The 22,652-nt window shown below is 50.7% G+C and overlaps 1 protein-coding gene across 1 annotated transcript in view; it reads right to left on the bottom strand.

Annotated features, from left to right (window-relative positions):
• Positions 1–20,910, bottom strand: part of FGD2 (FYVE, RhoGEF and PH domain containing 2) — a 23,970-nt gene extending 3,060 nt beyond the window's left edge. Inside the window, exons 1-14 of the mRNA XM_023734111.1 lie at positions 20,788–20,910; positions 20,354–20,578; positions 17,583–17,814; positions 16,182–16,259; positions 15,313–15,461; positions 13,950–14,106; positions 13,575–13,713; positions 12,965–13,023; positions 12,560–12,706; positions 11,750–11,842; positions 4,460–4,539; positions 4,346–4,376; positions 3,787–3,879; positions 2,999–3,130 (exon numbers count right to left, since the gene is read on the bottom strand). Coding sequence (XP_023589879.1) covers positions 2,999–3,130; positions 3,787–3,879; positions 4,346–4,376; positions 4,460–4,539; positions 11,750–11,842; positions 12,560–12,706; positions 12,965–13,023; positions 13,575–13,713; positions 13,950–14,106; positions 15,313–15,461; positions 16,182–16,259; positions 17,583–17,814; positions 20,354–20,421 — 1,458 coding nt within the window. The 5' untranslated portion in view covers positions 20,422–20,578; positions 20,788–20,910. The remainder of the gene's footprint in view (positions 1–2,998; positions 3,131–3,786; positions 3,880–4,345; positions 4,377–4,459; positions 4,540–11,749; positions 11,843–12,559; positions 12,707–12,964; positions 13,024–13,574; positions 13,714–13,949; positions 14,107–15,312; positions 15,462–16,181; positions 16,260–17,582; positions 17,815–20,353; positions 20,579–20,787) is intronic.
• Between the last annotated feature and the right edge of the window lie 1,742 nt (positions 20,911–22,652).

The following is a 22,652-nucleotide window of genomic DNA, read 5'->3' as shown; positions in this document are numbered from 1 at the left end:
ACATGAAGAATGTAATCAATGTCACTGAATTGTCCATGGAGAAACTGTTGAATGGGTGTATGTTCTGCTGTGTATATCCTCAACAACAACAACAACAAATGAAATAAATTATTTAAAAAAATGCTGGGTTGGTGGTTTGGGGAAGGAAGACATGCCATGTCTACTGTGGATTAGGGTCCACCCCCAGCCTGCCCTGGAGAAGCCCCCCAGGAAGGTCAACATGAATCACACTGGGGAAACCAGGTGAACAATGCGTGAAGAGACTTGGAAAGAAACACGGGGTGTGACTTAGAGGGAGACTGGGGTGTCACAGTGAGTTCAGGACGTGGTCTTAGAAAGGGAGGGAGGTGGAGGGCAGAGGGTTATTCCTCAAACAGAACCAGCATTGAGGAAGCTCCTGTGTGCCCAGCATGTGGCCTGGGGAGGGACCTGCAGGAGAAGGCCTGGCCCCTGCTCCACCCTTACAAAGATACCGGTCTGGCAGGAGAGACAAAAACTGGGCACCTAAACCACCGAAAGAATGACTCACAAATTACAAAGCTATGCATGGGCAGGAGAAACCCCAAATCGGGACAAGGTTAGCTCAGACAGTGCCACACAGGCGGCTTTGACTACCTTGGGAATCTTGGATTCTTTTTTAATTGAGGGATTTACATTTTTTATATTATTATAAATAAATATATATTTATATAACTATTATTTTACATAAATAGATGTATTTTTCCTTCCGTCAACTATTTATTTTGAAAAAATTCTCAATTTACTGAAAAAAACCCATTATCTTTGAGTCGATTCCGAATCATAGTGACCCTATAGGACAGAGTAGAACTGCCCCACAGGGTTTCTAAAGAGCAGCTGATGGATTTGAACTGCTGACCTTTTGGTTAGCAGCCAAGCTCCTAACCACTGCGCCACCAGGGCTCCTCCCAACCTACAGACAAATTGAAAGAATAATACAATGATACCTCCCAACCTAGATTCACCGATTGTTAACATTTTGGCCACCTTTGCTTTAGTCCTCTATATTTGTACTTTATTTTTTCTGAACTGTTTGAGAATAAATTGCCATCATTATGACCCGAAACCCATCGCCGGCGAGTCTATTCCAACTCATCGCGACCCTATATGACAGAGAAGAACTCTCATTGAGTTTCCTAGGCTGTAAATCTTTGTGGCAGTAGACTGTCAAATCTTTCTCCCATGGAGTGGCTGGCGGGTTTGTACTGCCAATCTTTCAGTTTGCAGCTGAGTGCTTTAACTACTGCACCACCAGGGCTCCCTGTTATCATGACACTCACCCTTAAATATGCAGCTGGCATCTCCTAAGAACAAGGCCATTCTCCTACCTATCTACAGTGTCATTACCACACTGGAGAAATGTAACACTGATACAGTACTGTCATCTATAGATGGCTCACAATCAAGTCTCCCCAATGGTCTCAAAAACAACTTTTGTAGCTGATTTTTTTTTCGCCCTATCTAGGATCCAATTAAGGATCATATTTTTCATTTGTTATTGTTAGGTGCCATGGGGTCGATTTTGACTGATAGAACTACCCCCATTGGGTTTTCTTGGAGCCCTGGTGGCGCAGTGGTTAAGAGCTCAGGCTGCTGACCCAAAGGTCAACAGTTCAAATCCACGAGCCGCTCCTTGAAAATGCTATGGGGCAGTTCTACCCTGTCCTATAGGGTCGATATGAGTTGGAATCGACTCGACGGCAGGTGTGAACCGCCAACCTTGTGGTTAGCAGCTGAGCGGTTAACCATTGTGCCACCAGGGCTCTGACAAGATTTCATTTAGTTGTCAGAATATTTTGCTAAGCTGGAAGATAGGTACATGGGTGTTATTGTACTATTCTTTATATTTCTTAACAATATTTAATATTTTTTTAGGAGTTAATTACAATGCTGCCAGTGTGAATGGACCCAGCTCTTATTTACAGGTGTGAATCACCAAGAACAGTAGCGAATCCCCAGATCCTTTCTATTTGGCTTTAGAATGTAGCCCGTCACTTACATCTGAATGTAGAAACTGACTTCGTGTCCTGATTCAACACATTTTGGGGACACCTCCCTGACAGGCCCCTACCTGCCCCAGCAGCCCCCTCCTGTCCCCGGGGGTCATTACAGACTGAGTTCGCACAGGGCCTCTCTGTTTGCAGAATAAACGGAGGGGGTTGTGATGTCAACACAGAACAGCCTCAAATACAGCAGGTGCTTAAAAAGCAAAGCAAGATCTGCCTCTGATGGCCAGACCTGAGCTATGGAGAGGGAGGAGTGGACACAGTTCCTTCCTTAACAAGCTGGCGGCTGGCCACTCCTGTGAGCACGCCCTGCTGAGCTATTGAGAAAGGGAAGAAAAGGAGGGGAGGGAAGGGAATGCACTTTGTTTCGTTTGACTCCTCACTTCCACCCTGGAGGTGAGTATTATAATCCCCATTTCATGCATAAAGAAAGTGAGGCCTGAACCTGGAGAGTAGGGGTGGCAACAGAACCAACCAGGTGCCCGAGTGCCAAGAAGAGGAGGTGACTGTTAGGTGAGGCCAGTCAAGGAGAGAGGATGTGGGGGTGAGGGTGGGTGCATAGCAGGCTTCGGGCTGGTAAGGTCATGGGTGCAGGGCCTGACTGGGGCTGAGGGGTTTAGAAGCCCCCATCCCAGAACTGGAGGCCACTTCCTGCTCTGGGTCTGGGGGCTTTGGTGAATGATGGTAAGAAGGCAGGTGAATTAACAGGGTCAGCTTTGTGGGTGCCTCAAGCAGCCTGCTTAACCTCCCTGAGCCTCATTACCCAACTGTGCAATGGCGATAATAGCAGCTCCTGCTTCAGAGGTCCAGAGAAGGTAGTATACCCACACCTGGCACGGAGTTGGCGCCAATGTTACCGGGTTGTGTTGATTGAAGCTGGCAGCTTTGGCAGGGAGGTGGAGCAGGGCCTGAGCTGGGAGCAGGGGGGCTAACGTTGGACAGGGGATGGCAGGGGTGCAGGCAGGAGTACTCACGTAGCCGCAGGCCCGGCAGTGGTGGCGACGGCGCATCAGGGCGTTGAAGGGCTCCTGGCAGCGCATGCACATGGTCACCATCTTGTCTCGGACCCACTGCGGCGCCCGGAGGCCCAGCTCCTCCGACTGCAGCTGTGGGAGGAGGGGGAGTTGGGCATCAGAGTGGGCACTTCTTGACTCCCTTCTGCCTACTCCCCGAGGCCCTGGGGTCCTCTGCCCGCCCATCCGCTCATGACAGGGATTACATGTGTGGTGCTTCCCAATGGCTTCCACATGGAGCAGACTGACCTGATAAAGACCATGTGGGAGGCCAGTTACTATGATCCCTATTTTACAGATGAGGAAACTGAGGCCCAGAGGTCAAGTGGCTCAGAAGATCACCCAGCAAGCCAGAGTTCAGAGCTCAAATTTGAAGTCAAGTCACAGACACTCACTATAACCCCTACCCCACCATCTTTCCACCTTCTCTTGGCCTCCCATTTCTCAGACACTTTCAAACCCCAGCATGCACCTCTGCCCACAGCCAGAGATATAGACGTGGAACACTTCCCAAGGATAGTTTCCTATAGATGGAACCAAAGGAATCTTTCGCTAATGGGGAGCCTTCGGCAGTGCAGTCACTAAGTAGGGTGATGTTGGGGTGGGAGGGCTTCCCCTGGTCCCTTTAAATCACATCTGGCAGGTGACAGTCTCCCTCCCTCCTACCTGGCCTGGGTAGAACAGAGAGAAGGAACAAGCCGTGTTTGCAGCTGGTGGCTCCAGCGATGGGTGCAAAAGGCTACATTTACCTCCTGCTCCTGAGTGTCTCCCTCAGGCCCCTGGACTGCAGCCTTGAAGGTTTCATTCCGCTTCTCAATTTGGTCAATGGCTGCTTGGCAGGCCTGGGGACAGAGGGGGAAACAGACTGCTCATCTGTCCCTCCATCCACATATTCAACAAACATTGCTGAGAACCTACTGGGTGCCAGGTGCTGGATCCTGAGCACACATTGGCTGATGTAAGGAGGGATAAACTATTAGCCCCAAATGACAAATGTGAAAATTGAGGCTGAGAAAGGTTAAGTGACTTCCCCAGGCCACCCAGCTAGGCAGTGAGAGGGCAGCAAGATTTGAACCCAGGTCTCATTCCAAAGGTGGTATAGCTACCAGAAAGAGTGGGGAGCAGCTGGGTACACCTAGCGCCTCTCTCTTACTGTCTCTCTCTCTCTCTCTCTCTCTCTCACACACACACACACACACACACACACACACACGTGTGCACAAATACACACACATTCACCCCTCTCCCTCAGCCTGGGTGGGCTAAGCCAGAACCACAGCCGAAAGGGGCCCCAGAGTATTCTGATACCTGCATCCAGGAAATCATTTCCTCCTGGGACCTGCTCGGAAAGCGAACACAGGTGTTGAGTGGAGCAGCCGCTCCCCGTTTTCCCACCACTCGCCCGGCCCCCAGCTGGCCTACCGGGCTTGCAGCTCCAGAGTGCGCTGCTTCCCAGACACCAGGAAGGCATTAGGGAACTCCACATCGCTCAGCTCCCGCACCTTCGTGGGGATAAGACGGAGGGGACCAGGTCAGGCTTGTCACCCCTCTAGGCACTATGGAGGGGGGAGAGGGGAGGCTTGCCAGAGGCAAGAGGGAGTTGAGGAATGGGGAGCAAGGACAGAAGCCTGTTCCCTGCCTCCCTCATCTCGTTGAGTCAAGCAAATATGTCTGCAACTGAGCCTTGCTCTGAGCAAACGCGGCTTATGGCCTTTGGAATCTTAGGAGCAGGTAAGTGGGCCCAGTGCAAGCTGGGTGTCTAAGTTATCTAATGCTGCTATAACAGAAATACCACATTCAACCCTTTGGCCCCCCAAAATTCATATCCTTGCCACATGCAAAACACATTCACCCCATCACATCATTGTAAAAGTCTTAAATCAAGTCCAAGTCCAAAATCTCATCTTCTGAAGCATCGAAATTAAATATAAGTGAGACTTTAGGCATATTCCATCCTGGGGCAAAATTCCTCTCCATCTGTGAACCTATGAAATCTAGAATACAAGTTATCTGCTTCCAAAATACAATGGTAGAATAGGCTCAAGATAGACATTCCATTACAAATGGGAGAAATTGGAGGGAAAGAGAGGATAACAGGTACCAAGCGAGTCCAAAACCAAGCAGAACAAATTATATTAGCTCTCAAGTCTTGAAAATAATCCTCTGTTTTCTCAGACCATCTGGGCAATGGCCTCACCCTCCAGACTCTAGGTGTTGGCCACATCCTCTAGATTCTGGGTGGAGGCCCCTCGGCCCTGGGCTTCAGCTTCACCTTCCAGGCCCACTAGGATGGCAACTCTACTCCGTTCGCTTTGGATGGCCCCATTCTCCCAGTCCATCTGAGTGATGACCCCACTCCCTCAGCCCCAGCAGGCACCCTTCTTCTGCCCCTTGGGCATGGCAGCCTCACCCCCTCAGCTATGGGTGGCAGCCCCATCCCCCCGGCACACCTTAACGGCAGCCCCACACTCCAGAACCAAGTTGGTGAAGATCTGACTCTTTGAAACCTAGGAGGCTGTGGCCCCACCCTTTGAGATCCAGGAGGCTGTGGCCCCACCCTTTGAGATCCAGGAGGCTGTGGCCCCACCCTTTGAGATCCAGGAGACTGTGGCACCACCCTTTGAAACCGAGATGGCCCTGCTTCCCACACTCCTTCCAATAGTTCTGCTGATCTCTGAGCTGCTCCAGGAATGGTCCTTTTCTTTTCTCGGAGGACAACAGATGTAGTTCCTTTGGCCTGTTTCCTGCCTGTAGAATTCTAAGAGGCAGACAGCGTTCTTTCCTTTGTTCTTTCTCTGTCCCCTTCAGTCTAAGCTGATGGGTTTTCTGCTGTGGAGTTTGGTTAGATCCATCAGTCACAGGCTTAATCTCTTTAACAAAAGACATGTAGTCACATCCTTGGTGAACATTCTAGGACACGTATCCTTAGTTTGTACAACAGAATTTTCCAAATCTTTTAAGTTCTGTTTTCATTTTTCACTGTTCATTTTTAAGTCCATCTTTTTCCTCTTGTATTTACTGTAAGCAGCAAGGAGAAACTACACAGCCCCTTAAGATCTTGCTTAGATATTTCATCAGCCAAATATCCAAGTCCATCACTTACAAGTTCTCCCTTCCACCAAACTTTGAACATAATTCAGACAAGTTCTTCGCCACTGTAAAAAAGCATCACCCTTCCTCCATTGTCCAATCACATGTTCATCATTTTCTTTTTCAAGCCTCACCAGAAGCACATTTAGTGTTCATTAATGCCAAAAATGGAAACTGTGTCTCAAAACCAGATCTGGGGACACACAGCTTTTCAAGAGAAGCCCAGGGCCTAGAATAAGACCCCTATCCCACACAGTGAATGATTGCCCAATTCATAGATCAAACAGATCCCCCACATCTCATCTTCCCCAGTCCTCTTGCCCCAGCTCCAAGGGTCCTGAAGCATTATGAGAGCTGCCAATCATAGAGCACTTACTATGTGATGGGTATTAAGTTCAGGGATCTCCATGCATGTTCTCATTCAATCGGCACAACTCCCGAACCCACTGACCAATCTTAACATTCCCCGAAAGAGACATAGCTAGACATTATGTGACCCCTGAGGCAAGAACCTATCAGTAGCTATTCAGTCTTCTTGCACCACTGAATCTGGACAAGTCCCTAGATTCTCTACCAGTTTACAAGAAATATGGGCGACAGAGGGAGATGTTAAATGATACCAGGGGGGTGCAGTCTGCAAAATCCAGATTGTGGGAAACTCTAAAAGAGAAATGACCTGATTTCTTCAGTTAATGTTGTTTTTAGCTGCCATCAAGTTTGCCTCCAGCTCATGGACCCCATGTACAACAGGAATGGACAATTGTGTGCCATAGGGTTTCTACTGGCTGATTTTTGGGAGTATATCACCAGGCCTTTCTTCCTAGTTTGTCTTGGTCTGGACACTCTGCTGAAACCTCTTCAGCATCCTAACACCAGACAAGCCTCCACTGCCGGGCAGGTGGTGGATGTGCATGAAGTGCATTGGCCTGGAATTGAACCCAGGTCTCCTACATGGAAGGCAAGAATCCTACCACTAAACCACCTCTTTAATTAATAAATGGCAAAAAAAAAAAAAAAAAAGCAGGAGAGGAAAGAAGAGTCCTATGTGATTTGGACTCAGTACGCTTGACCATGGGGAGGCCCTGCAGCTTCATAAACAAAGAAGGTCATGTGAAGAGAGGGGTTTGGGGAAAGCCACCCAATCTCTGATGTCTGCTGTGTTTGGTACTCTCTTAGATGGAATGTCCTTGTGCAGTGCACAAGCTGCACAGCCGTATCAGGAGACCCTAGGTGTGTGCACCTGTTGGGGCAAAAGGCTAGATCTGGGCAAACTGGTATCAGTCTGTAGCCCAACGTCCAGTTAGGAAGTGATACAATAAATGGTCCAGGCCTACCTGAGGCCTAACTCGAGTGACTGCACTTAGAGAGAGAGAAGGGGTTCCTAATTGGGGGACAATGTCAGGCAGTCTGGCAAGATTATGTGCCTAATTGGGTGAGGGAGAGGGAAGAGGGGGCACAAGGGTAAACCCAAGGTTTGGAGACCAGAACGCATTGCCGTGGAGTCGATTCTGACTCATAGCAACACTATAGGACAGAGTAGAACTGCCTTCACAGGGTTTCCAAGGCTGTAAATCTTGACGGAAACAGACTGCCACATCTTTCTCCCACAGCGCTGCTGGTGGGTTCAAACCACCAACCTTTTGGTTAGCAGCCAAGTGCTTAACCACTTTCCCACCAGGGCTCCTTGGAGACCAGAAGTGAGAAGAAATATAATGGTTTTCATAAGAAAAGAGGACTAGGGGGAGTTCCTGACCTGAAGGGCCAGGATGCCCTGGTCTGTCCCCATTATCATCTCTGCAGAGGAACAGAATGAGGTTTCTTGAGGTCAGGTCCCTGAGCTCTGCTGTGGCTGGTCTCAACCACTCTCCCTAGGTCTGGGCTTCAGCCTCCTGCTAGCTCATACAGCGCCTTTGTGCAAATTAGAAAAGAACACCCCCTTCCTGAAAACACTTTACTGACACCTGACGGCAAACTGGCAAAATACCCAAATTTTGTTGGAACAAGATACTTGACTGCCATCTGCCGGACAATTCTTTTTATAAGTATACAATTTATGACGCCTGCTGTGTTTGGCACTCTCTTAGATGGAATGTCCTCGTGCAGTGCACAACCTGCACAGCCGTACCAGGAGACCCCAGGGGTGTGCACCTGCACCCTTTCCTTCCTCTCTGGCTGGCTCTATGTAGGATGGCCTAACGCTAGGACCGGGCCAGACCTTGGGGAGAGTCAGCTACTGAGAACTAGGCCTTCCTGACACCCAGGGACTCATAGGCCAGTGGCAACCATCATGGCAGGTCGACCGTCAGATCGGCTTCCAAACCTCAGACTTGGGAAACGGTTCCCAGACAGATGCAGGGCGGTGGACAGCTCTGCGTCTGCCATGCCTGTGCCATCCAGGAGAGGGTGCTGTGTGCCCGTCAGAGCACAGGACACGCCACGGGGGCATGCTCATTGGGATTGGCAGGTGCCAGGCAATGGCACACAGGGCCTTTGAGTCCTGGACACACACTATGCATCTGATGTCCTTCGCTTTTCTCTATTTTCTCTTTATGACTCTGCTTCGGTCTGTATTTCTTGGCCTCTCTGTTTAAATCTCCGTCTCCCTTTTTCTATGACTGGGTTTCTGCCTGTCTCATTTCTGTGTCTGTCTGTAGCTCTCTATAAACCTGCCTCTCTTGGTCTCACTCACCAAGGACCCCAAACACACAAACCTGCATGTCCTGGCCTCTGGAACATTCTGGCTTCCTCAGAAGATGGAAAGCTGGATGCCCCCCAGGCAGGGGCTATGCCCCTGGAATGCCTCAGTCAGCTCAGGCATGGGGTGTGAGCTGTGACTCCCCAGAAGGTACCCGTGTCCCTTCATCAGCCCCCTCATCCTCATACTGCGCCTCAGCCCCAGGCCCTGGACTCGGCCCCAGGTGAGAGGCAACCCCAGTCAGGAGCAGGGGCAAGGCCCTCATGCAGAGAATTCTCAGAGGCCCCTGACTGCAGCTCCCTCCTGAGACTGATCCCCAGGGCTTGGCCAGGGATGGGGGGCGGTTTGAGAATGGGAATGGAGAGATGAAAGGGTGCCAAGATGTATCAGACCAGACCTCTGCTTCTTCCAGACCAGCTCCCCTGCCTCTAGGGCATACTAGGTCTCAGGAGCTATCAGACGGGGGACAGAGGGGTGGCCAAGAAGGATCTCCCACCATTTCCTCCGCTATGCCTGAAATTTCATCTAAACTTTATCCCTCTGGATTGAAGGCTTAATAGGAGACAGTACAATAGCATAGTGATTAGGTACAAGGTCATTGGACTCTGTAACATCTTGGTTTTTAATCCTGGTTTTGTCGCTCAAACCAGGATTTGCTGTTTGTCCCCAAACAAGTTACTTGAACTTTCTGGGCCTTGGTTTCCTTATATTTAAAAAAATGGGATTCACTATTGGTATATTCACACATGGGCAAACTGTCCAAGGTTACTCATTGCGGTCTCGTTTGCGGTGGCTGATGATTAAAAACAGCCTAAACATTGGTCAGTAGGGGACTGAGTCCCCAGGTGGTACAAACAGTTAATACACACTTGGCTGCTAACTGAAAGGTTGGAGGCTTGAGTCCACCCAGAGGTGCCTTGGCAGAAGGGCCTGACTGATGATCTACTTCCAAAAATCAGCCATTGAAAACCCTTTGGAGCACAAGTCTGCTCTGACATACATGGAGTTTTAAGCACCCAAAGGACCCTTGGTGGCACAGCAGTTAAGTGGTCAGCTGCTAACCCAGAGGTCGGCGGTTCGAACCTACCGGCCACTCCATGGGAGAAAGATGTGGCGGTTTGCTTCTGTAAAGATTAGAGCCCTGGAAACCCTCTGGGGCAGATCTACTGTGTTCTGTAGCATCGCCGTGAATCACAATCAACTCGATAGCAATGGGTTTGGTTTTTTTTTTATTTAAACGTCCATCAGTAAGGGTCTTGTTGTATAAATTACAGTGTATCTACACAGCGGAATACTATGCAGCTGCGCAAAGGATGAGGCAGCTCTTCACGTCCTGATATGAAACAATCCCCAAAATCAGTAGATTAAAAAAAGCAAAGTGTAGAATAGTGTATGGAGCATGCCACTGTTTATGTGAAACGAAAGTGAGGAAATAATAAGAAATAGATTGTTTGTGTATGCAAAGACTACCTCTGCAAGACCTCACAAGAAGTAACGGCTGTCTTCGGGAAGGGGAACTAGGGGACAAAGTTGGGAGGAGACCTTTCGTTGTAAATATGTCTATAATGTTTGATTTTGGAATGTGATCTTGGGCTGTGAGTTATCTATATTTTTAAGTAATAAAATTATCTTTAAAAGGTAAGAGCCCTGTGGGGCTCTTCTGAGACCTGAAGGGATGAGGTCTGGCCCAATCCATGGGGGCACCCTGCTGATGGGCACTATTATGGATGACAGTTCTTGCTCCTTTGCAGCCATCTCTGGGTGGGGACAGATAGGAGCCAGCAGCTGAGCTGACAGAGTGGACCCTTCCTACTCAACATGTGCCCTGTGGACCTGCAGCAGCAGCACCACCGGGGAGCTGGTTAGACATGTAAAATCTTAGGCCCCGCTCCAGACCTACCGAGTCAGAGTCTGCATTTTAACAAGATACCCAGGGGATTCGTACTCATATGGGAGTTTGAGAAGTGCTGGAGTGAGCTAAGCCAGAGTGTGCACTTCCCAAAGAGTTGGCCAGGTGGGTGGAAACCTGGGAGGGGCCTTGGGCAGGAGGGCTGGGAGCCCGTGGGAGCCTTCTTGCCCCAAACTGTTGCATCTCCAAGTTTGCCCAGGACCTGCCAGGCTTCAGTACTTGGAATGAAAATCTGACTGGGTCCCTCCTGCTATTCCCCACATTCGTTCCTGCTGTCAAAGTGAAGCCTGATGAAGGTTGAGGGTGTGATGTTTAATTTTATGTGTCAGCTTGGCTAGGCGATGATCCTCAGTGGTTTGGCAGACACTAGACTGGTTACTGTTCCACAATGTAATGTAGTGTAATAACCTTCCATGATGTGATCAGCCAATCAGCTGAAAGGGGAGTTTCTTTGTGGGTGTGGCCTGTCCTCCAGAATATAAACAGATGTTCTGGCAGAGCTTGCTGTCTCTCAACCCTGCGCTCTTCTCATTGCCTGACCTACAGATCTTGGGATGCAAGCCTGTAGAAGTCTCTGGCCTGCTATCTGACCTACAGATTTGGGACTTGCCAGCCCCTACAATTGTGTGATCCATTTCCTTGAAGTAAATCTCTCTCTCTATATATATATACATATGTAGGGGACAAAGTTGGGAGGAGACCTTTCATTGGAAGTATGTTTCATTGTACATATGTATATATACACACACATATATATAAACACATCTCACTAGTTTTGCCCCTCTAAAAAGCAAAAAACCCGTTGCCGTTGAGTTAATTCTAAGTCATAGTCACTCTATAGGACCGAGTACGGTTTCCAAAGCTATAATCTTTACAGAAGCAGACTGCCACATCTTTCTCCCGTGGAGCAGCTGGTGAGTTCGAACCATTGACCTTTCAGTTAGCAGCTGAGTGCTTAACCACTGCACCACCAGGGGACTCCTCTAGAAAACCCAAATTAACACAGGGGACCTCTCACCTTCATCCCAGCCACATCAATGCGGGTCCTCACGTGGAAGTGGGCGCCCACCTGGATGACCCTGGGCACACAATACAGCAGCATGTTGTTGAACTGCAGGAGATACAGACGCGAGGGCGTGCGTGAGTGTGTGTATGGGCAATGGCGGGACGGGGTGGGGGCAGGCAGGAAGATGGTTAGGTGGGGCTCCCCGAGGTGTGCTAAGCACGCAGCTTCTCCCTCCCCGCTCCCCACACTCTGGGCCAGCTCACAGGATGTCACAGGCATGGCAAGGAAGGGGTTGTCTAGCCTCCAACCCAGTTAGGGAGGTCACTGTAGGGTCACCCTACCTGTTAGCATCAAGGACCACAGCAGACCTTGGAACCCCATGAGGTCTTTCTTATAGGAGCTCAGGGCAGCGGGGGCTTATGAGAGGCTGTGGCCCCATCCCCCAGACCTCCAGGCAGGCCCATGTGTCCTAATCCCCAGGAGATCCCCTGGCTTCTTCAGTGCCAGCCAGGGCAGTTCTTCTTTGATGCTTTATAGCACCAGTTAATACCACAGGCTTTGGAGCCAAATAGACTGCATTCAAATACCGTCTCTACTGTTTCCTAGGGCATGTCTGGGAAACCTGTGGCTTGGAAATCCCAGAGGCCTGGAGGCAGCACGTGACTTGTCCAAAGACACTGGGGTACTTAAGGCAGAGAAGGACAGAGAAGCCTGCCCTTCCCTTGCTCTTCCTTCAGGGCCAGGTTAAGGCCAAGACCCGGGACAGAGTGGTCCATGGACTTCTCTCACCAGTGTGCGGTAGGGACCCCCAGCACCCCCTACCAAGAACAGGTAGCGCTCCATGGGGTCGCTGCGGCGGAAGGAGATCTTGAGCACAGGGCCCTCACGGAGTAGGGTATTGGAGGGGTCTACTATGTCGTCTTCGAGGCCCAGGCGCTGGTACACCTCCCACAGATCCTGCAGCCGTTCCTGGGGATGGGGCAGGGGGAGCACCCTTAGCCAAGGGCAGGCAGGGCCCATCTGCTCTGGAAGGGTTGCCTTGTGGGGATGGGGGCAGAGGGTGTGAGGGGGAGGGCAGCAGAGGGGACAAGTGTCATGAAGTCGGGCCAGGGATGAGTGGATACAGTGACCAGGGTATGTTGCGAGGAAGGCTGAGACTTGCAGGGAGGAGGTAGCAGGGCCCCAGGGCATGCCCGCTGCTCCCACCCCCCGGGCTGGGCTGCTCACCATCTCTGTGATGGCTGCGTTGGAGTGCTGAGCAGCCGAGAAGATCATGTCGAGGGCTTCTGAAGGGGGCAGGACCAGAGTTATTGCCCGAAACTCTGGGGCTCATGGCTGGAGCAGGAGGTCCTTGAGGCTTCACACAGTGGCCTCAGGATCTGCTACATCCACTCCCAGGAGCAGCCACATCTACTCCCAGGAGCAGCCCTGACTGTGCAGACCAGCACATGGGGCGTCTGCACCATGGGGGCCATTTCCCACCCAGGGTAGAGAGACTGGAAGCCACCAAAGGGCAGGGAGTAGGCACTGGCTTCTGCAACTCTCACTGCTGTCCCTACCAAGTGGGACCCAGAGCATGTAGTGAAGAGAGCATGGGCTGCGTCATCAAACAGGCATGGGTTCAAATCCCAGTCTGCTCCTTTCTGGTTGTGTGACCTTGGGCTAGTCACTTACCCTCTCTGGGCCTTAGCATCCAGGTAAGGGTACAGATAGTGTCTACAAAGTACCTACGATCGATGTTAATAACTGGTTCTCATAATAATTATTTTAGCAGATGTCAATAAATCAAAGGAACTTAGGACTCCCCAGCCCCCTGGACCCTTGGAGGTGTTCTCACTCTGGGCGTCGTCCCGGTCTGGGGCCTGGGCGGGCAGCTTCTGGACATACTCTTTGAGTAGCAGCTCATAGCGTGGAATTCTCTGCACAGGCTCCAGCATGTGGTGCTGCAGGGTTAGGCTGCCCGAGGCCTCGCTGCTCTTGGGGATGAACAGGGAGAGGAATGGGGACAGGTGAGAATAGAAAAGGGAGGGTCAGGCTGCCCTCGAGCATCGGGGATTGGGCAAGGCTGGCGGGTAGTGGGGCCTGTCCAGGCAGCTGAGCTCAAGAGAGGACTGCCAGACCCTGGTATGGGCGTGGCCCAGGATCATTCGGGGAAACTGAGCCACTGCACGGTGGGGGTGGCAGCACTCAGACCTCCCCCACCCAACCTCACCTGGATGCGTGTGATAACCTCCTGGAATGGTGGGGACTTGTCTGTCCAGGTGGCCAGCAGCTCAGCAGCTCGCTCAAAGTTCTTTACATACTCACTGTACATCTTCAGGAAGGGGGCCAGCTTCTGGATCACATCGCCAATGCGGGGGGTGGCTGTCCTGCAGAAAGGGCACCGAGCATTGCCCTCAGCCTGGGGCCCTCCTCTCCTGGCCCCTGACCCATGCACTTCCGGGTGCAGGCACAGGGGAGGGCCATGTTGTCTTCACACATACGTGTGTGGCTGAGCCCCACCAGTACGCCGCCCTGCCACTTAGAGCTCCCTGAGAGTGCACGCTGTTCTCTTCCAATGGTTGGTCTCCCCGACAAGACCCAGCCCACAAGAGGTGTTCAATAACTACTTGCTGTCTGATTACACAATAACAAGGAGGGCCACATGCTAAGGACTGACCAAGACACGTTGCCTGTCTCATCTCATTTAATTCTCACAACCACCCTGAAGATGGGGACAGTCATTAGCCTATCTTAGAGATGAGGAAACTGAGGCTCACAGGGGTAGGTAAAAACTTATCCAGCATCATCCTGTGGTAGGGCCTAAGGGTTACACAACCCAGGGCCTGTTCCAGCAGAGCAGTAAAGAGCTGGCCTGAGGTCGATTCCCAACTGCACGTCTTACTCTAGCTGTGTGTTCTTGGGCAAGTCAATTACCCTCTCTGGGCCTCAATTTTCCCATCTGAAAATGGGAATAATGATAGCTGAACTCATAGAGTCACTGTTCTTTAAAAAAAAAAAATTTTTTTTTAAATTATGAAATTGTTCAAGCAATCATAAAAAGGATGTAATAAAGAACCCCCATATAGCATCAACTGGATATAACAATTACCAACATTTTATCATATCTCTTCACATTTGCCAAAGAATTTTAAAGGACATCCCAGACATCACGACATATCTTAGGCAAAATACATAAAGCAAGTAATTTCACTTCTGAATAGTTTAGTGGTCATTTCTGAAAACAAAGGAGGCTTCTTTTATAACCACAATCATCATACGGCAGGCTCTTAGGAAGATTAGATGTGTTCATGTGTGGGGCAGCACAGGGCCAGGCTTATAGGAAGCCTGCCTCCTAAGTTACAAGGCCTAGGAAGGTCCTGACCCATCCCCTTCCCCAGGACACAGCCCCGGCCTCTGGAAATCACTCGTCCAAGCCCCTTGCTGCACAGCCAGGCCTGGGCACAAGGAAGAGACTGCCATGGCCACACAGCCACAACAGGGGCCTAACAGGACAAGCCCAGTGTCCTGTGGGCTGTATCTCTGACTCGGCCAGGCTGCGGTCAGGGGGCCCCAGGGCTCCCAGCAGATCTCACCAGTCGTCTAGCCGCCGCTGCAGCTCTGGGAGGAAGAACTGCGAATGGAACTGGTAGATGGAGGATATGTTGGAGAAGATGAGCCTGACCACATCCTCGGGGAAGGCCTTGCTGCTGCGGGCCTCCTTCAGCAACTCCTGGAAGAACACCTGTAGCCGGGCCCCAGGTCACTCAGCCTGTGGGGAGAGGGAGACCCACCAGCCTAGGAGGAGACGCTCACAGCCTAGGGGGACTCTGGGGCCCTCTCCAGCTTACTAACTGCTTCAACTCCTTAATCTCCCAATGTCTTCACAACAACCCTGGGAAGAGATAGGCAGGAGGATTGTATTCTGGCCACTTTACAGATAGGCAAACCAAGGCCTAGGGATGCAGGGGCTTGGCCAAAGGCTGGTAACTGAGGAATGTCAGGAATGGGCTGGCCCTGGCTCTGCCAAAGCCTTGGACTCTACCAAGCTAGAGATCCCCGTGCTGATGGCTAATGTGTCAATGGGTCAACTCTCAAGCTTCAGGGCTCCTTGAGAAAGTGTGAAGGGGTGCCCATGGTGAGGATGTGGGCATTGTAATGGCCAGTGAGTCTGCAAGGGCTGGTTGGTGTGTCCTCTGCTCTATGTGGGGTCAGCCCAGGCACCAAGGGTAGAAAGAAGACGTGCCAATGGGCTAAATCCTAATTTCTACCCCAACTTCAGCCAATGGGGTTAAAGGGCTAAGGGCTTGCTGGAGTCAAACCCAGGGGTCCTAACTCTCAGTTCTGGTGAGTTGGGTCAGAAGGGAGAGTAGGGGTGGAGTGAAGTGGGTCAGAAGGGAGAGTAGGGGTGGGGTGAGAAGACCAGGGTTCTGGGGCCCTGGTAGGGGTTGTCCTAGCCACTGGCCTGGTCCAGCAGGTGAAGGCGCGCCACATAGGCCTGCTCTGTCTCCAGCAGCTCCTGGACAATCCTCTCCTTGGGCTCCTATATGGGGATTGGAGGGCAAGAAGGAGAAGAGGAGGGAAAGCTTTGGTCTCCTCTGAATGGGACCATGAGCACCAGTCTCCAAAGATGACCCAGTGAAGCACACCTCCTGGTATTCACGATCTCTCCCGCTCCCACCAGTGCATCTGGCCCACGCCTGAGGTCACTTTAACTGATATAATGTGGCAAAAGTAAGACTGCGCCAGTTCTGGGCCTAAGCCTTAAGTGGGCTAGAAGCTTCCATTTGTGCACGCTTGCTTGGGAGCTGTGAACCATCATGTCAAGAGGTCTGGCTACCCTGATGGGGAGACCTCGTGGAGAGACAATATGGAGAGGAGAGGTCTGCAGAAAACATGGAGAGAGATCTCAAAGGGCGGCCCAGCATCCCTGCTGAGGCACCAGGCTGTGAGTGGAGCTATCTCGGGCATTCCAGCCCCGGCCCGCATCTGACTGCAGCCGCCTGAGAGACCCTAAGTGAGACCAACAGAACAACCGTCCAGTTGCATCCAGTCAACCCACAAAACTGAGAAATAATAAACTTGTATTAGGCTGCTGCGTTTTGGGGTGGTTTGTTAGGCAGCAATCGATAACCAGAACACACTACCATGTTCATCCTCTCCATTTTACAAATGGGGAAACTGAAGCACAGAGGTTAAAGTGACTTGCCCAAGGTTATACAGTTAGCAAGCAGTCAAGCTGGGATGGGAACCCAGGCAAGCTGGTTCCAGGGTGCACAACCTTGAAAACCCTATGGAATGCAGTCCTACTTTGCCCACATGGCATTGCCGTGAGTTAGAACTGACTCGGTAGCCACTGATTTGGTTTTGGTTTTTAACCCCTGTACTTTTGCAGTGAGCAAACTGAAACCCACAGAAAAGAGGTGACCTGCCCAGGATCAGACACGTCATTAAGGGGCAGGAATTAGCACTCAGATCTTTATTACTAATTTGGGAATCTTGCCTCCTTCAGTGGGTAAACTGAGGCCCCACCTGGGAAGGGTACCAGCTTCACAAGAATGGAGACTGACTGTTCTAAGCTGTTTGGCCTTGGACAGGTTCCTTAAGCTGTCTGAGTTTCAATTTCCTTGCTGGAAAAGTCTGGAGTGAGGGAGATGTGAAATAAAGCCGGCAGTAGTGTGCATAATAGACAGTTGATCAAAGGCTGTTAAGAAAGAGAATGAAATGTTCTAGCTTCCAGCTGATCTCTGGTTTCACAAGACCCCCATCTGGGGGAACTGCTGGCTCTGACTAGGGGTTTGGGAGAAAGTGTGAGGAGGAGGTGGACAGGCCCCATTCCCTCACCTCAGCCCCAGCCCTCAGGTACCTGTGTCCCTGACCCAGGGCCAGTCTCGGGCTGGTAGGACTTCCTCCAGGCCCCGCTGGACAGCTTGTTCTTCAGGGAGCTCAGGTACCTTCTGCTGACCGTCCTGGGCTCAGACCCCAGGGATTCCCCCAGGCTGTAGTTTTCCCATGGCTCTGGGGTCTGAGGAGGTCTGTACCCAGGTTGGTGACTCTTGTCCTCCAGCATGTGAGCTCTGGGTACTGCTCCTGGGGTACTGAGAACAGAGCAAACCTGAGGGTTCCCTTGTCTGTAGAATAGGGAGAGAGAATAACAACACCTTCTGGGGGCGAGGGAGGGATGGCAGGGTGATGAATGCAAATCACCACGTGCAGTGGCCCCCGAGTGTCCCACACTCATAGGAGCTTACTAAGTAGGCCTTCCACTTCCCTCCTACACATTTCTTGTAGGGAACTCCAGCCTTCAAAATGAGTCAGCCTACACTGTGTCTTAGTCTCTGGGGAACTACATACTTCCCTGTTTGAGACACAGCTGTGTACAGGAAGCCCTGTTCTGTACACAGAGGCTTACCCTCATCTTTGGACTTATTAACAGGGAGAGGCCTCACCTCTGTTTTTGGTTTTGGCAGAGGAAAGACCCCAGAAGCTGTAATAACTGGTACAATGAGGGAAGGTGGGAGCCATGGAACAATCTAAAGTGAGGGCAGAGCTGCTAAAGCAGGGTCTTTTCAAGGGCCTGTGGTGACAGCTGTGCCTTCCACACCTCCACCAGGGGAGGAAGCTAGCCTGGGAAGAGTTACCTTGTTCCCCAGGAAGGGTCTTCATGAGGCAGCTTTGTTCCTGGGGCTGTAGATTAGTTAAATTCCTTAGATAACAGAGGCCACCGTCACTGACTATATCCAAGGACTTGGGCTGTGCCCCGTTGTCCTTGGTGTGGAAAGGCTTGCAATGACAGCCCAGGCTAGGCATTCTCAGGAGTAAGATAGGTTGGAAAATGGAGGACTACAAAGGCAGAAGAATCTCCAAAACTCTGTAAGGAAGGTTTTCATTATCCCCATTTTGCAGCTAAGGAGACTGAGGTAGGAGAGGATAAGTAATTTGTCCTCGACCACACAGCTAGGAGGTGGCAGAGGTGGGATTCAAACCAGGCAGGCTGGCTCCTGAACCTTCCCCCTAAACTTCTTCTCCTTATTTGAGTAAAGCAGAAACAGGTCCAGAGAGTCAACATGGCTTGCCCCAAGTCACACAGTCAGTTGGTGGCAGAGAGGGGATCCGACTCAGTCTCTGACTGCTACTCCTGGGATCTCCAGCCCCTCGTTGATGCCTCAGCCTACCAGTCACAGCTCATGTGAGTATCTGGGCCTCAACGTTTCTGTTCTACATTTGGTTTCAGCTTCTGCATTTCTCCCCAAGTGCCCCAGGCCAGCTTCTCTTTCCTCTTCACCCTTCAGTTTCAGATCAGCTAAAGCACTGGGGACCTCGCAAGAAAGCCCAGTTCAGGGCAGTTGACATGGAGTCTCTCACTAAATAAGGGATGTCTCTCCCACACAAGACTGCTTGGACCCCACTCTGGTCCAGCGCTCCCTCCTCCATGCCTGGGTACTTCCTGGGCAGAGCACAGCATGCAAAGGATCCCAATCCAAGCATGTCTATTCCATGCCCGGAGTGCTAGGTGAGGTGGGGCCACTCACAAGGGGGCTCGGAAGGTGGCACCATGAGAGCTGTCCTCGGTGCTGAACAGAATATGTTTGGCAAAGGACTCTGGGAGAGGCAAAGCAAGATCACCCAGCTCAGGAAGTTGAATGCCTTTCTAGGTCCATCTCTATGCTACCTCCGTCTTGAAGCCTGCCCTGAGTGCCTTCAACACAGCATCTGCTTCCCTCCTAGGACATCTAGTACATGACCTTATACATTAATATTACCTATGAGAATCCCAAACACAGTACTTGGCTTATTAAATGTCTGCTGAGTGGATTAATGGCACACACATACACACACAGCTTGCCAGGGCTACCAATGACCTCCATAACGTGGGCCACCCTGTCCCTTCAGCCAGAAGCCCCAGCAGTGCCCAGCAACATGTGAACTTGATGCATCTGGCATCCTCACCTCTCTGTGCTTCTTTTCCTCTTCTATAAAATAGAAATAGATAGAACCCACCCCAAGTTAGGCTGTTAGGCTGATTAGACGAAATGAGTAATGAAGTGCACTTAAGTCAGTGCCTATAGGTAGGGGGACCGTGCATCCAGGTTTTCCCAATACGGTCCCAACTTCACCTGTTGTCCCAGAAAAAAAAAAAAAAATAGCATTCACTTTCAGTTTCCAATGTGCCCTGGTTTGAATGACAAATTATATAGTTGTCCTACTCATGGGAGTAAATGCTGGGTAAATATTAGCTATTATGTCTTTGAGGTGCTGGAGGGGCAGGGGGTGGAGTTGGGCAGCCCAAACACTACCTTTGATCCTCCCACGCTGATGCTTAATGACACACACATATGTCTGGACTCTTCCCAATGCATACGAGGCACTCTCACTCCTGCCCAGCTCCTGGTGCCCCAAGGACACTATTGTGCTCCCAAGAACCCATAACCAGGGACCTTGGTGTGGCGCAGACAGTGGGAGGTAGGGCCCAGAGGGAGGGCTGCTCACAGGGAGAGCCCAAAGTGGTGCAGGCCGTGTTCCCCAGCATGGAGACTGGGAGGGCATGTGCTGCCTGAGGACCTGGGGGTGGGCAGAGGGGCTGAAGCGAGGCTGCCGGTCCCCATAGTGACCTTTCCAACCCCAGCTGCTCCGTACCTGTTCTCAAATCCAGTCTCCAGGTTGGACACAGATGCCAGCTCCTTCTTGTTCACCCCCTCCATCATGCAGGCCTCCAGGCTGGTCCTCAGTCACCCTCAAAGCCGGGAGGAGCAGCCAGCACAGCCAGCACACTCAGCCACCCCTGCCTGTGGACATGGAGTGGCTAAAAAGTCCCAGAATCTTCTCCCATCTTTCCTGAGGACTCTGCAGGCCTGCTCCTGCCTTCACAGTAAGGAAGAAGGAAGTGGTCTCAGACCACAGCCCAAAAGGGGAAAGGCCAGTGCTTCCCACAGTGGGAGGAGCCCACTCCAGCCCCAGTTCTGCCCTCAAAAGGGTTGACCTTTAAATCTGCAGACCCCTAGTTCTAGAATCCACCCCTGAGGGGGCAACAGGACTCAGAGATAGTTTCTGGAGCCAGGCCCCTTACTGACCTCTTGGCCTGAGCGTCTCTGGTCAACCACACTTGCTCCCTCACAAGATCCAGTGGTTTTACTCAGTCCTTTTCTCAGAAGCTTCTTTTCTTCTTTTCTACGTCTGAGCCTGCTCACTGCTTTAATTAAAAACAAACACGAATCTGTTAAGGGCTGGCCTGAGAAAGCCCAGGGAGGAGTACTGTTGTTTCCACTCCCCCACTGGGGTTCTTTCCACTTCATTGTCCCAGGGGAAGGGAGCTTCCTCTCTGAAACTCTGATGATAATAGCTAACACACTCTTTTTAGTGCTTTGCAAGTATTATCTTATTTAATCTATAACAGCCTTTTGAGGTGGATCCTATTACTATCTCCATTTTATGGAAGAGGAAACTGAGGATCAGAGACCTTAAGTAACTTGCCCAAGATCACACAGGAAGGACACAAGAGAAGTCAGATTTCCAAAGCAAAGATGGGTGTCCTATAATTCCAGCAAAGACTTGGCTGGGAGCCTGGATGACCACATTCTTGCGCTCCGAACACTCTGGGTTGTCTCTGCCTGATGTCATCTGTACCACCTGGTCTCCCGTCCCTGGAGTACACCTTGGCCCTTGCAGAACAGATGGCCACTGCCTCTGTTCTCCTCATTCAATTCTTGTGGGCCATGCAGGCAGTCCTTTCCCACTGGGTTCTCGTCTCATCCTGAGACAGGGTCCTCCATTGTGATTGGTCTTTGTCCTAAAGGGTAGGGACTGAGCCTTAGTCATCTTGGTACTCGAAGCGCCTGGCACAGCTTCACACTCCAGCGATTGTGAACCCCTTCTGCCTCACATGCCCAACAGCTTGGCTCTCAGTTTTGCCTGAGCTGTTTTCTTCCACCAGACATCTGACTCCTCTACCCTCAACCTAAATCTTACTCATTTTCCTCAATTTTTTGTTTTTGTGCTTACTTCTTTTTTTTAAATCCCCATTCCTCCCTCCTGCCAGCTCCTGGGAACCACAAATCTTTTGTCTCAATGCGTTTGCCTATTCTAGATATTTCACAGAAGTAAGATCATATGATATTTGTTCTTTTGTGCCTGGCTTATTTCACTCAACGTACTGTTGTCAAGGTTCATCCATGCAATAGCGTGTATCAGAACTTTATATCTCTTTATAGTGAAATAATACTCCATGATATGCATATACCACATTTTGTTTATTCATTCATCTGTTGATGGGCACTTGGATTATGTCCATCTTTTGGCTATTATGAATAATGCTACAATGAACATTGGTGTACACGTTTCATTTTGCATTTCTGCTTTCAATTATTTTGGATATATACCTAGGACTGGAATTGCTGGGTCATATGATAATTCTACATTTAACTTTTTTTTATGTGTGTGCGTGTCTTTTTTTTTTTTAATTGTACTTTCGATGCAAGTTTACAGAACAGTTTCTCATTAAACAGTACACATATTGTTGTATGACAATGCTTAACAACCCCACGACATGTCAACACTGTCCCTTCTCAACCTTGGCTTCCCTATTACCAGCTTTCCTATCCCCTCCTGCCTTCTAGTCCTTGTCCCGGGACTGTTGTGCCCCATTTGTCTCATTTTGTTTTATGGGGCTGTCTAATCTTTGGCTGAACGGTGAACCTCGCGAGTGACTTCATTACTGAGCTAAAAGTGTGTCTGGGGGCCATATTCTCGGGGTTTCTCCAGCCTCTGTCAGGCCAGTAAGTCTGGTCTTTTTTCGTGTGTTAGAATTTTGTTCTACATTTTTCTCCAGCTCTGCCTGAGACCCTCTGTTGTGATCCCAGTCAGAGCAGTTAGTGGTGGTAGCCGGGCACCATCTAGCTGTACTGGCTCAGTCTGGTGGAGGCTGTGGTAGCCGTGGTCC

Source organism: Trichechus manatus, unplaced genomic scaffold (assembly GCF_000243295.1).
Source record: "Trichechus manatus latirostris isolate Lorelei unplaced genomic scaffold, TriManLat1.0 scaffold00065, whole genome shotgun sequence".
NCBI classification, from domain to species: domain Eukaryota; kingdom Metazoa; phylum Chordata; class Mammalia; order Sirenia; family Trichechidae; genus Trichechus; species Trichechus manatus.
The sequence above is the reverse complement of the archived record's forward strand: the minus strand, read 5'-3'. Positions and strand labels throughout refer to the sequence as shown.